The sequence below is a fragment of the Kogia breviceps genome, chromosome 9, assembly GCF_026419965.1.
Source record: "Kogia breviceps isolate mKogBre1 chromosome 9, mKogBre1 haplotype 1, whole genome shotgun sequence".
NCBI classification, from domain to species: domain Eukaryota; kingdom Metazoa; phylum Chordata; class Mammalia; order Artiodactyla; family Physeteridae; genus Kogia; species Kogia breviceps.
In genome coordinates, this window is record NC_081318.1 from 32201748 (window position 1) to 32214685 (window position 12938).

The following is a 12938-nucleotide window of genomic DNA, read 5'->3' on the forward strand; positions in this document are numbered from 1 at the left end:
AACTAGAATTAGGACTCTTCCCTGTAAATGAAACTGGCTTATAACAGCATTCATTTAGTACAGTACTGATAACTTTATATTTGCATATAAATTTTTAAAAATCTTTATGCTATAGTTCATTGTCTTTCTTAATATTAAATTGAGGTTTTGTTTTACCATATATAATGCTTAGTTACCATCCTGGGCAGTACCTGTTCACTCCAAATGGTCAACTGTTAAGAGGCAATTCTTACCAAATAGCAAACATGAGTCATAGCAATGGAAAATACACTAATTGACAGTGGTCTGAGAACTTAGCTCATCTATGATATTCAGGATCGGAAGCCTGCTTTTCCCAGCTCAGTGGTCCATGCCCAAGAACATTTAGAGGTGAACTTTAAATAACACAGTTCCCAACATTGATGTTGTAATCAACCCTTTCCCCCTGGTCGTTTTATTTTCAGGATGGCTGGACACCAGTTCATGCAGCTGTGGACACTGGTAATGTGGACAGCCTCAAGCTTCTTATGTACCATAGGGCCCCAGCTCATGGAAACTCATTGCATGAGGAGCCCAAGTCGGGCGTCTTTGACTTGGACGGAGGAGAAGAGAGTCGTGAGGGCACATCCAAGCCTGTTGTTCCCGCAGACCTCATCAACCATGCCAACAGCAAAGGCTGGACTGCTGCCCATATCGCTGCTTCAAAAGGTTTTAAGGTGTGTCTGGTAGCAGATGGCCTCATTACACAGTTGTAATTTGATGAGTGGCAAAGTTGTCTGCTATTGACTGAGTGTGTTTCATCTGAATAATTGGGGACTGAGCAGTACCATTGCAGGAGATGATCCGCTTCCAATACGAACCAACTTTTTTTTGTCCAGCAGATATTTACGGTCAAGCGTATAGGAGACTTAATCACAAAAATCAGTTTGGAGTTTGTTAACAATTGTGGGGGTAATTCCAGACATTTTGTCTCATGTCAAATTAGAGGAAAAGTTGGATATTGATTGAGTCCACAGGATTGTTTGATTCCATACCAAGACCATGCCACGAGTTAGAGGGAGGGCCAGGATTCAAGTACACATGCCCTGTACTCTGAACTCCCTCACTAGCCCTACCTGTGTTGTCTTATGTTACATAAGAGGGCATTCTAGATTTCACTCATCAGTTAGAAGAGAGAAAGATTCTGATTATTAAGGAAATAACATGAAATAGTAAGCCATCTGTTCATGCTTCTTTTTCTATTTAAATCACTTCAGCAATAATATTGCTTTAACAATGAAAATCTATCAGGAAGCTCCTGAGTGCAAGGCATTGTGTAAGCTAACATTTGCAGGAATCATTTATGCGATTAGTTAACTCCTTGTTCAGTGGCAAGGGTGCAAGATACAAGACAAGTGTAGGATAAGAGAAGCTCAAAAAATTTAAAACAAGGGTAATAGACACGTGGTTGGAACAGTACAAAAATGCAAATTTTTATTTTTTGGGAGAGAATGCACATATTTCAGAGGGCAGAGTTGTGGAATATTAGGCTCAGGAATGGCTCATTCTGGGGGAGATGGAAACGATTTTGGCCTTGCAGGGTGGGTTAAATTTGTCACCCATCACTGGAGAGGAGAGTAGTTCAGATGGAGGGAGGAGTAGGAACAGACCAGAAGTAGGGATGTGGGTAACAGCTCCAGTTGAGCTAATGAAGAGTAATGAGAAGTTTCACAGTATGGCACTGGCTGTCATTGATGTATTAAGAAGTTTGAGCTTTATTTACTAGTCAGAGTAAAACCATTGAAAGGTTTTGTACAAGGGAGCAAAAGAATCACCTCTGTAGTTTAGATTGATTGACTTAGCAATAACATTTAGAAGACTGGGGATTATGAAAACATTGGTGGCAGGGGAGAGAAGAGGTGAAAGATGATGGGAGTCGTAGAAATAATAAGAGAGATCACAGAGTACAAATGTCCAAGAATTGAAGACAGATTAGATACAGGAAATGAGCGAGCTAAATAGAAGGATCATAGTGACATTCCCAGAAAGAGGAAAGAAGAGGCGTCGTTGTGATCAAGAAGATAGAATGTGGGGCTTCCCTGGTGGCGCAGTGGTTGAGAATCTGCCTGCCAATGCAGGGGACATGGGTGTGAGCCCTGGTCTAGGAAGATCCCACATGCTGCGGAGCAACTAGGCCCGTGAGCCACAACTACTGAGCCTGTGTGTCTGGAGCTTGTGCTCTGCAATGAGAGGCCACGACAGTGAGAGGCCCGCGCACCGCGATGAAGAGTGGACCCCGCTCGCCGCAACTAGAGAAAGCCCTCGCACAGAAACAAAGACCCAGCACAGCCAAAAATAAAAAAATTAATTAATTAAAATTTAAAAAAAGAAGACAGAATGTGGATTTAAGCATGCTGAATGTAATTCTGGGATATGTTCAACCAGATGGAGATATCTGGAAATAGCTAGAAATGTGCATTTGGAGCTCTTGGTTGGGTAACTTCCTGTTGTTATGATCTAGAGCAGAAGCTGTTCATTTTGGACTTCGGGTTTTTTTTTTTAAGCTAGTGAGAAAAAGGCATGATTCAGTTCAACGTGGAGGTATTGCTTGCTAGTAGTAGTTTACTCCTATTTTATCCTTAAAAAAAAAAAAAACCTACAGAAATTCTGTGAACTTGATATATATACATATATATTTGTATATATATTGGTTTGAATGGAAGGCAATGACATTTGACATAAAAGTATTTGGAAGACAAAGATGGAAAATATGAAAGCTTAAATTTGAAAATGCATAGTTAATCTAAGACAGTGGATCTCATTTGATGGAGGAAAGGTGCATGGAAGGGGTAGTTCTCAACTTACTTCCCCCTTCAAGAAAATCTGAGGATAATGCAAGAGGTTTACTGGCAGTGGTAGGTTGTTCATGCACTCAACCTGAAGGCAAGAAAAAAAAGGCAAAAAACAAAACCTGAGCATCACTGATCTAGAATGTTCAGCCACTGACCCTCTGATGCTAGGCAGAGAGAGTAGCCCACTCTCCAGGGTGAGTTACCCTGCAGGGTGGGGGGCTTGTGTTGCCGCTCAAGTCCTTCATTATGAACTCCTCATAAGTCCTGGTGTTTTTATAGCCGAGGATGGTGTCTTCATGGCTTCCTAGGCCCCTGGCAACGTGGATGCTCTGTCATCACTGAGTAAAGGGAAATAGGATTTCTTTCTCACGTGTAATATGACTCTCTCTGTATTCTCTTATGTTAAGAAGCTTAAGATAAATTTTGAACAAGAAGAGAGAGATTTTAGAAAGTGAGTGTGACTGACAACATCCACACACTGCAAAGAAAAATAATAAATTAAAATAATAGATTTTTTTTTTGCCCTGGAGTAGATATGTCATCTTCCAGGCTAACCTCTTCATTTTATGGTCAGGATATTTAAACCCTGGAGGGATTAGTAGATAGAAGTTGGAAATGAAGCCCAGAATGCCTGGTTTCATTACTTGTGCGGCCTGCCTTCCTAGTCAGTCGTGGGTATTGGAAAATATTTTTCATCCTTTGCCTAATACAGTGTTTATATCCTGGCTGACTCAATAGAGGTAATCCATTCACAACTAAGTTGCTAAGACCAGTTTTCTGAAAAAATAAATTACAATTCTGAGTTAATCATTGTATAGGTGAAGAGATTCTACACTGACCACAAGTAGAGCTTAAAAGGTGTATGGTTTTTTTTTCTCTTTGCAGTGGCATATATGTGTCCAATCCACATAAGGTAGTAGTACCATTGTTACCCAAGAAGATGACTTCAGTTTCCCTGTGTTTTTCAATGTTAAAAAAAAAAGGGATTTCAGAGCTTGAAGACACATAGCTCATCTAGTCCAGCTACCTTGCCTTGCAGATGAAAAAATTAAGTTTTGGGAAGTAGTGTAACTAATTCCCCCAGGCCAATTCATAGAAGACCAGATTTCCAAATCAGTCCTTTTTCCACTTAGTTCTTGGTCTTTTTCCCAATGTTTAAGCAATTTATGCAAATCACCATTTAGTGTTTGGTAACAAGAGTAGCTCTCTCTAAAGCTGGTCTGTGACTGCTCCAAGGTTGAACTCGTCACTGAGGATAAACTTGTTTTCATCACTTAGGGTGAATGGATAGAAGAGTTTCTTATTGAAACTCTGTGTTCTGTCATGAGAACTCTGACATGTCAAGTTCCTGCTGCAGAAATAGATTAGGGAGAGTGTCTGGATTTGAGCGGCTAGTTGTTGATGCTCTCTTACAAACAGATTCTTTATTTGGGGGATTATGTGTTTTGAGTAGATGATAATTCTAGTTTACGTAATGCCCAAGCCAGGGGCTTCCTGTCACTCAGGCTCTTCTTACTCAGCCTTTCTGGGTTGTTTAACATGTTGACTCTAATGCAGACTCCTCCTCAGCTTCTAGAACACTGCTCCTTCCTCGCTTCCCTTCTGAATTTGATGACCAGGCTTTCTCTTTGTTTTTCTGGTTTTTCTCTTTTGTTTTTTAACCCTCAGCAACTCCCATGCTCCTTCCTAGCTGCCTAGTCCTATTTTTAAGAGTTTATCCAGTCTTTCAACTTTAAGTGTGGCTTCTACAGTAACTCTTCCCAAACCCAGATCTCACACCTGGCTTTTTAGCTGTCTTCCAGCCATTTATTTCCACCATCCTAGAGGTCATCTCTAGGCAGGCCCACAGTCCTCTGGTTAGGCAGTGGCCTTCTTGTTGCCATCTTTACGCCATCCTCACAGTGTGTAGGAACTGTGGACTGACGGGTGCGTTTTTAGCTCTTAGCCAGGCGAGTGTCAGGCATTCCCTCCCACACTCCAGCATCCACCTGACTGGATGGTCTGGATGCGGTATGTGTCTTAAGCACAGAGACCCACATGGAGCCCCAGGATTTAGATTTCCTATCCCTAGGTTATGGCTGCAAAGAGGAAAGAAATGATAGGAGTCCCTAAATTTCTTCCTTGTCACAGAGTTGGGTACCTGGCTAGGAGAAGACAAAGACAGGATAACCTGTGAGGTTGGACCAAGTCTTTGAGACTAGATGATAAATAGAAATCTGTGCTTTTCCTTCTCTGTGATAATTTTTTCCCCTTAATTTTTATAAAATTATTTCCGAAAAAGTCAGACTGTGTGTAGATAAAGGGAAGGCTATTTGTTAAAACTCTCATTCCAGAATGTTCAGTGCAGAGTAGTGCATCCTTGCTTAATTTGAACAGCAATGACTCACAGAATCCTAAAGGATTCTCACATAAATTTGGCCAACCAGAGTCTTGCTGCACCCCTCACCCAAGACATACACTTTCTGGTGTTTTCCACTAGCACCTTTCATGGGTCTGGTTTTGACCCTTTTTCTCCTCTCGCCCTCTACTTTCCCCCTTGAATGATCTTTTTGGTCTCCAGAATATAATCTATAGAGATTCCAAAATCTTCTCTCTAGCCCACCTAACCATGTCCTGAGTTCATTCAGGAAGGTGTTATCCAGGACGCCCACGGTTTTACAGGGCATCTCCTTGATAACCCAGTTGGCCCAGTACAGTCCTTGTTTATGCCCATCATCCCAATGTAACCATTAACAGTGCCCCTTTTTACTCTTAAAACTGTCCCAGTTTAGCCAATTATATGGTAACCCTATTGATGACCATATTCATGTTTACTTCTACCAAACAGCTCCACAAGGATGCATGCCTGGGCTCCCGTGTTTAGGCTGTATCTCTTGCTCCTCCTCTCTTAATCCACTAACATCATCTGACATTTGTGTTTATTGCTCCATCTTCCTAAGATAATGAATTCAAATGATGGATAAAACTCTAGATTTTATTCTCTTATAAATGAACGTGTAAACAAAGGGAAGGCTATTTTTTTAAGTGTCCCTTGGGGAGCCCTCATCACGGGCTGTCTGGACTTGTGTAGGCCCTGCTGTGATCTCCTCATCTCCAGTCTCTCCAGCTCCTTTACACTGTCTTGAGAGGGGCCTTCCTAACAGGAAGTTGGTCATGTAATTTACCTTTCGTCTTTACAAGGATAAGTGACCTTTCTGCCGCTTCAAGGATAAGTGCCAGATCTTTACATGACAGACAAGTCCCGTCCAGATCTGGCCTCAGCCTCTCTCCACGAGCACACTTGTCACCTTTCCTCATGCACTCTCTGCTCTAACCCTGCACTGCTGGCTGCTGTGCAGACATCCTGTGCTGTCTCTTCTCTCCCTGCCTTTGCATCTGCTCTTCTCATTACCTCAAATGGCCTCTTCTGTCCTGACCCCTCCCTGCCTGGAAATCACCTCAGCTTAAGCCTTGGCTTCCAGGAGTTCATTGGTCCCCAGAGCACCTCTTCACACTTCACTTAGGGAGCTTGTTCTTTACTGTGGTTATTTGTATGCCTCCCTCCCTTTCCACCTCCTCCAAAAAAATCACTTTTCATCATTGTATATATTGTGCTCAGCAGTCTCTGGCCCACAAGTACTAAACATTTGTTGAATCAGTGAGTGAATGGGCTATTTTATGAGAGTTCTGTCTTAACTGGTCTCCTTTCTGTGACTCTCTTTTTCTGTATGTCTTCCAAATGCACCAGTTGCTTTTCAGAACTGAGCTGATCATGGCACTTCCTACCCGAACATATCCCCATGCCTCCAGAAAGACATCCAAGCTCCCTAGCACTCGGCCCTTCACGGCTGACTCTGGCTGTCTTCATCTCAGCCCTAAGTCTTCCTGCTTCCTCATACAGTTATTTCCCATTGTGATAGCCTCCATCTCCCATGCCCTGCAGAACAGCGAGCACCCCACACCCCAAGTTGTTCCCAGCACGTGTGCCAGACCATACCTGTGCATTTGCAGACTGCTTCCCTCCCATTCTCTCTTGCCCGGTGTCAGACCCTCAGCTCCCTGCCCCGACTAGGGTCTTATCTCGAGCTCTTTGGACTTGGGGTTTCCACGTAGTCTCCCTGGCACTGGTACCTTGCTTCTCAGCTCTTAAAGGCCCCTGGCACAGGTGGTTCATTGTCCCGCAACATCTTTTCTACCCTCTTCTGCAATAACGGACCCCTCAGAGTTCAGCTGGGCTCGTGACCACCCAAAATAAAGACTACATTCTCCAGCCTCTGTAGCAGGTGACCATGGACACCTACCTAAGTTCTGGCAATTGGGATGTGAGTGGAAGCAGAAGTTGAAGCCTAAGCCACTGCTTTTTGAAGTCTCTGCTCTAGGGAATTCCCTGGTGGTCCAGTGGTTAGGGCTCCACGCTTTCACTGCTGAGGGCCCGGGTTCGATCCCTGGTCGGGGAACTTAGATCCCTCAGCTGTGCGGCGTGACCAAAATTAATAATAAATTTAAAAATAAAGTCTCTGCTCTAGCACATGTATCTGTATCATAGTTAACAGCACTTTGATTTAGACTCATTCGTCTAGACCTCTCGCTCTGCATCACTTGGAACAGCCTGCCCAGTTGAGGTCCCCTGAGAATCCATTTCCAGAAAAAGCAACTAGCATCACAGCATTTGTTCTCTTCACTCGAATCCCACCCTTCAAGGAGAGAGCTTAGATTCTTTTCTCTACCTTTCTCACCGCCTCCTCCTCCACTTAGTAAAACTTTCTCCTCGCTTCAAGAGCCCCCTTTTCTGGGCACGTTATCCGCGTGGCTCTTGACTATACTTTGCATTTCTGCCAGAGAAGCAGAAACTTTTACCATCTTCGTCGTCACAACCCTGGGCTCTAACACAGCGCCTGGCACAGAGGTGCTTAGTATCTCTTTCATAAAGTTGTGAGGATGTGTGAGCACTAAATACTCGTGCTGTGTTGGAACGGTGCCTAGAGCTTAGTATGTGCTCCAGTAGTTATTGTAGCTGCTGCTGTTCAGTGTCAGTTGGGTAAAGTTTTCATCTTCTTTGTGTTTCCCCATGGAGCCCAGCATAGTGCTGTGGAACTCACAGCTGTGACCCTGTTTGGATACGCATTATCCTGCTATCTTTCCAACATTTCTTGCTTCCTTATAGAGAAAGCTACTGCTTATGTTACTGCCTACTGACCTACCTGAGTGTAACAAAAATTATGTACAACCCACTTTATAGGTCAGACTTAAAAGAATCTTGCAGATTTTGGTTGCATCTTCTATCATTTCTGTTTGTAATTTGAAGTACTATCACCTAGAATTATGACATTTGCTGATGTGCTGTAATTCCTCACCACTTACCTGAATATTTGGGCTATTTTCTAACTAGTGATGATTATGTTGATTATAACAAAAACAGCTGCTAATAAATATTGAGAACGTTTTACGTGCCAAGAATGTAAAAGCTTTTTACCCATCTTTTCACTTAAGTCATGTAACAGCCCTATGAAATACAGATATTTGAGACAGATGTGGAAACTGAGCAGGAAAAGGTTAAATGATTTACCAGAATTCGTAGATAAAATCATTTATATTGGCAGGCTTAGACCTCCCCCACCCCCCGGTCTGTTTTGGCTCTTACCTGCTTTTGCTGCAAGTACTAACTTGTGTAATAAATGTATTATTTTTATCTCTTACCATCTGGGAATCCATAAAGTTTAGTGCTCAGATTGCATTCTACTTAAATCTTTCATTAGAGTTAATTTTATTAACTATCTTATACATTTACTGATTTTGTACAAATTAGTAATAACAATTGGATAAAAAATTTATGTATTTGACTTAGTTTTCAGTTCATTTCTTGGCTTAGTGATTTTTTTAAACCTGAACCCCAGACCCATGAAAGCTAGACTTGGATTACAATTGTTAGACAAGGTCCCTCCGACTTGAGCAGGAGTGGTGATAAACCAACGTCCAAGTCAGTCCCTTTGCAGAAGACACATTTTCTTGATTCAAAGGTCCTCTGGCTCGGCGGCTCCATTGTGCAGGTACCAAGGCCTAGTTTCCCATCCCCCCAGCATCCAAAAAGATTTCCTATATTGGCTTTGTCCTCAAACCAGCACTGGCTTCCTGTTCAAATTTCACTTAACTGGTGGTCTCAGCTTACTTTTTGTTTTTCTTTCTGACCCTTAGGGATTTCCTGTATTTCCTTGTGAACTCACGATTTAAAGTATATTTTGGGGCCAATATGAAGCAACCGGAACTCAAGTATACTCCTGGTGGGAGTAGAAATTGGTATAGCCACCTTTGAAAGCTCTTTGCAGTCTGTACTAATACAGAATATGTGCATACCCCGTGACCCAGAAGACCAAGCCTGTACATATACCCAACAGAAATATGTACATGTGTCTGCCAAAGGACACGTACCAGAATGTCCATAGTAGAACCCAAATGTCCACCAACAAGAAAATAGATGAGTAAATTGTGGTATATCCATATGATAGAATACCACCCAGTAATTTTAAAAGAGTGAATTGAATTATAACTGTTCCTAACACATGGATGAATTTTTACAGACATTATGTTGAATGAAAAGAAGCCAAGTATAAAAGTGTATCTGTAATATGGTTCCATTTATATAAAATTCATAAATAGGCTAAGCCAATCTCTGATCTTAGAAATCGTAGTAGTAGCTACCTTTGGGGGGAGAAGGGGAGGGGCTAGCAACTGAGATGGAACATTAAGGAGGCTTCCAGAGTGCTCCTTACACAAGTATGTTCACTTTGTGATAATTCTTCAAGCTGCACACTTACTTGTGTAATTTTCTATATGGATATTATACATCAGTAAGAAAAACATATGTTTTACAAAACAGAAAAAAAGTGTTTTACAGCACGATTAGAGAAAGCTGTTCAGACTGCGTAGTTTACTAAGTTGTCAGAAGTGGAAGTCAGCCCAGAGCCTCTGTGTGTGTGTGTGTGTGTGTGTGTGTGTGTGTGTGTGTGTGTGTGTGTGTGTGTAGGGGAGCGAAGAGAAGGACAGTGCTGGTTTTGGTTGTTAGTTCCTTTTCATGGTTTCTGGTTTATTCAGTTTTGTGCTTACTGTGGTGGGAAATCAACAGACAAATCATGAAGTGGTAGAAGTTGAAATAGCAGAGTTCCTTGATAAATATCCTGATGTAATATCCTGCCATGCAGTTCCTTATTTGAAAATGTTTGCATATAAATTGTATACCACTTTGAATTGAAAAATTTTGGAAAACTATGACCTTTCAGCTCATAGGTTAGTGATATTTTTTAAATGGAGATTTCCTGGAGCAACACAAGAAAAAACTGAAAAAGAGAGGGCACCTAACTTCAATATCTATTGAGAATTTTTTCTAGAACCTCAGTCAACATGGTGTTCACACATATTTCTCAAATTAAAAAAAGTAAGACAGTGTAAGATCTCAAATATATATGTGCTTACAAGGATTCTGGGATAGACTTGTTACCATTGGAGCCCAGCGCTTGCATGACCAGGAAAGCAGTGCCTGATCTAGAAGATAGCAAGGTGCATCTGGTTGTAGCAGAAGTCTTTTTGCTTTATATTTCCAAATTACAGTGAAAGGATACTGTCTGCTGAAGTCTTTTTTCCTTAATTTCACTCTGCAAACCGAGTGATTAGTAAGCTAATTTTTTTCTCTTGAAACCTAAGAGGCTGTTCTGTTGGAGCAGTGTTTTGATCCTGTGAATCACATGTAAATGAAGCACTGTTTGCTTTTCATTTGGAGGCAGTGTTTAGATTAATCTGTGTATTTGGGTTGCTGGGAAAGAAATAAGCTTTCTGGATGAGAATTCCTGATTTGCTTGCTACAGGCAACTGAATTTTCCCTTGGAGTTTTCGCTTGAGTTTATTCACTTGGACGTGAGGTAATGGAGTTCGTGTCTTTACAGAACTGCCTACAGGTCTTGTGTAGGCATGGAGGGCTGGAGCCGGAAAAAAGAGATAAGTGTAATCGGACTGCACACGATGTCGCCACTGATGACTGCAAGCACCTGCTGGAGAATCTGAGTGAGTGCCCTTTGCAGCTGCATTGCTCATCCTGCACCCACACCGCTGGGGCCTCTGGGACTGTGGGAAAGATATTAATGCAAACTACAGTTTTCTCACTCTCCTCTTAACCTTCTTTGAACCCTAGCTGCTACAGAAACACTTAATTGGTTATAAATGGGGTAATTATATTTTTCCACGTAGAATGGCTTTTTACAGAATTAGTTGTTATTGAAATAATGCTAGGTCTTCCTTGTATCTGACTGACCTTGGAGAGCTTTTAAATAATTATTGCTCTTTTCTTCTGACTTAGATTGTCTTTCTAGACATGAGACTAGGAAGCTATGAGAAATCATGGTCGTCTAGTGTGCTATTAGCTGATCATATGAATGTAGGCAGGCAGGTCAGTTATCTCTCAACGTCTGGTTGCCTACCTGTCTAGGACGATAATTGATGATCTTTTGGGTCCCTTCCATCTTTAAGAGTATATACTTCTGAACATGTGTGAAAAGTTCACTTGCGGGTTTATGAATATGGAGTGCTAGATCAGATGAAATATTGTGACCTCTTATATCAGGATTATCACTCAGTCCATCCAGTCAGCCAGCTGTATCAGTAGTTGGATTTGAGCTTACATTCTAACATTGAGTCAGAAAATGAACAATAAACATAAGCAATAATTCATTGTATGGTATGTGAGATGGTAATACGTGCTATGGAAAAGACTAAGAGGGATGGGGAGTGAGAGGGTGGGTTTCAGTTTTTAAAACGATAGACAGGGTAGCCTCACTGATAAGACATCTGAGCAAACACTTGAAGGCGAGGAAGGGGCAGCTCTGTAGACCTCTCATGTAAGAACTTTCCAGGCAGAGCATCAAGTGGACAGAGGCCCTAACAGGTAGGAGGATATCTGTTGTGTCTGAGGAACCGCAAGCAGGGCAGAGTGACTGGGTTATAATGAGTGAGGGGAGAAAAGTAGGAAAACAGGTCAGAGAAGTTGCAGGAGGGGATGGGGACTGAGCCTGATCTTACTGGAATTTGTAAGCCATTGTTGGGACTTAAGGTAACCATCAGTGTTTGAGCTTGACGGGGCCTGGTATACATTTTTTTTTTTAAGAATTTTTGTCATTTTAAAATTCAGGAACATTGTAAGTATTCCTACCCTGTTTAAAAAAAAAGACGTTTGTTAGCTATCATTTTATTTTATTTTTTAAATTTTTAAAATTTTTTTAGCTATCTCATTTTATATTTTGCTTTTATCAACTTAGTAAACGTAAGTGAGCTTCTAAATAACACAACATTGTAAATCAACTATACGCCAATAAAAAGTTTTTTAAAATAACTGTTAAGAAAAGATAAAATCAAAGAAATCTCATACTAATTGTAAAAGGCCAACCCTGGCAATGTTCCTAATGAAGAATGGTGTACGTTTTAATGGTATCTCTGGCTGCTTTGTCAAAAAAAAAAAACCTTGGAAGTCACAGGCCTAATGTTAGGCCATTAATGTAGTGTTCCAGGTGAGAGCCAGTTATGACAGCTCAGTTCAGGATTGTAGTAAATGAGGACGTTTTGGTTCTGGATATAGCCAAAGAGGAGCCAACAGAACTTTCTGATGGGTTGGGTGTGAGGTACGAGACAGGAGATTCATGGATAATTCCAAGGTTTTCAGTCTGAACAACTGGCAGGATGGAATTGCCATCAGCTGTCTAGGGGAAGGCTGAGGGTGAAGCAGATTTTACTAACGAAGATTAGGAGTTATGTTCTGAATTATGAATTTGAGATGTCCGTTAGGTCATCTACGTAGGAGATGTCAAGTCAGCAAGAATTCTGGACTGAGTATGAGCTGGATTTATAAATCTGAGAGTCAGCAGTCTAGAGATGGTATTTAAAGTCATGGGACTGTATGAGGTCTTGAAGGCAGTGAACACAGATAGAAAAACTAAGAGAAACAAGCCTTGCAAGACTCTGTCATTAAGAAATCTAGAAGGGGAGGGACCAGCAAAGGAACAACATTAGAGGGTGACCAATGAGGTGTGAGGAAATCCAGGAGGAGTGTATCAGAGAGCAGAGAGATTAGAGCTGTGTCACAAGCTGCTAAGTAACATGAAGACCAAAAAT

At 41.5% G+C, this 12938-nt stretch overlaps 1 protein-coding gene across 3 annotated transcripts in view; it reads left to right on the plus strand.

Annotated features, from left to right (window-relative positions):
* CTTNBP2 (cortactin binding protein 2) overlaps positions 1 to 12938 on the plus strand; it is a 160731-nt gene that overhangs the window by 96885 nt on the left and 50908 nt on the right. For all 3 annotated transcript variants that reach the window (XR_010842128.1, XM_059074372.2, XM_059074376.2), the window contains 2 exons: positions 444 to 695; positions 10724 to 10841. Coding sequence is in view for 2 of the 3 variants with exons in the window: in XM_059074372.2 (XP_058930355.1) it covers positions 444 to 695; positions 10724 to 10841 (370 nt within the window). In the remaining variant the exon portion in view is untranslated. The remainder of the gene's footprint in view (positions 1 to 443; positions 696 to 10723; positions 10842 to 12938) is intronic.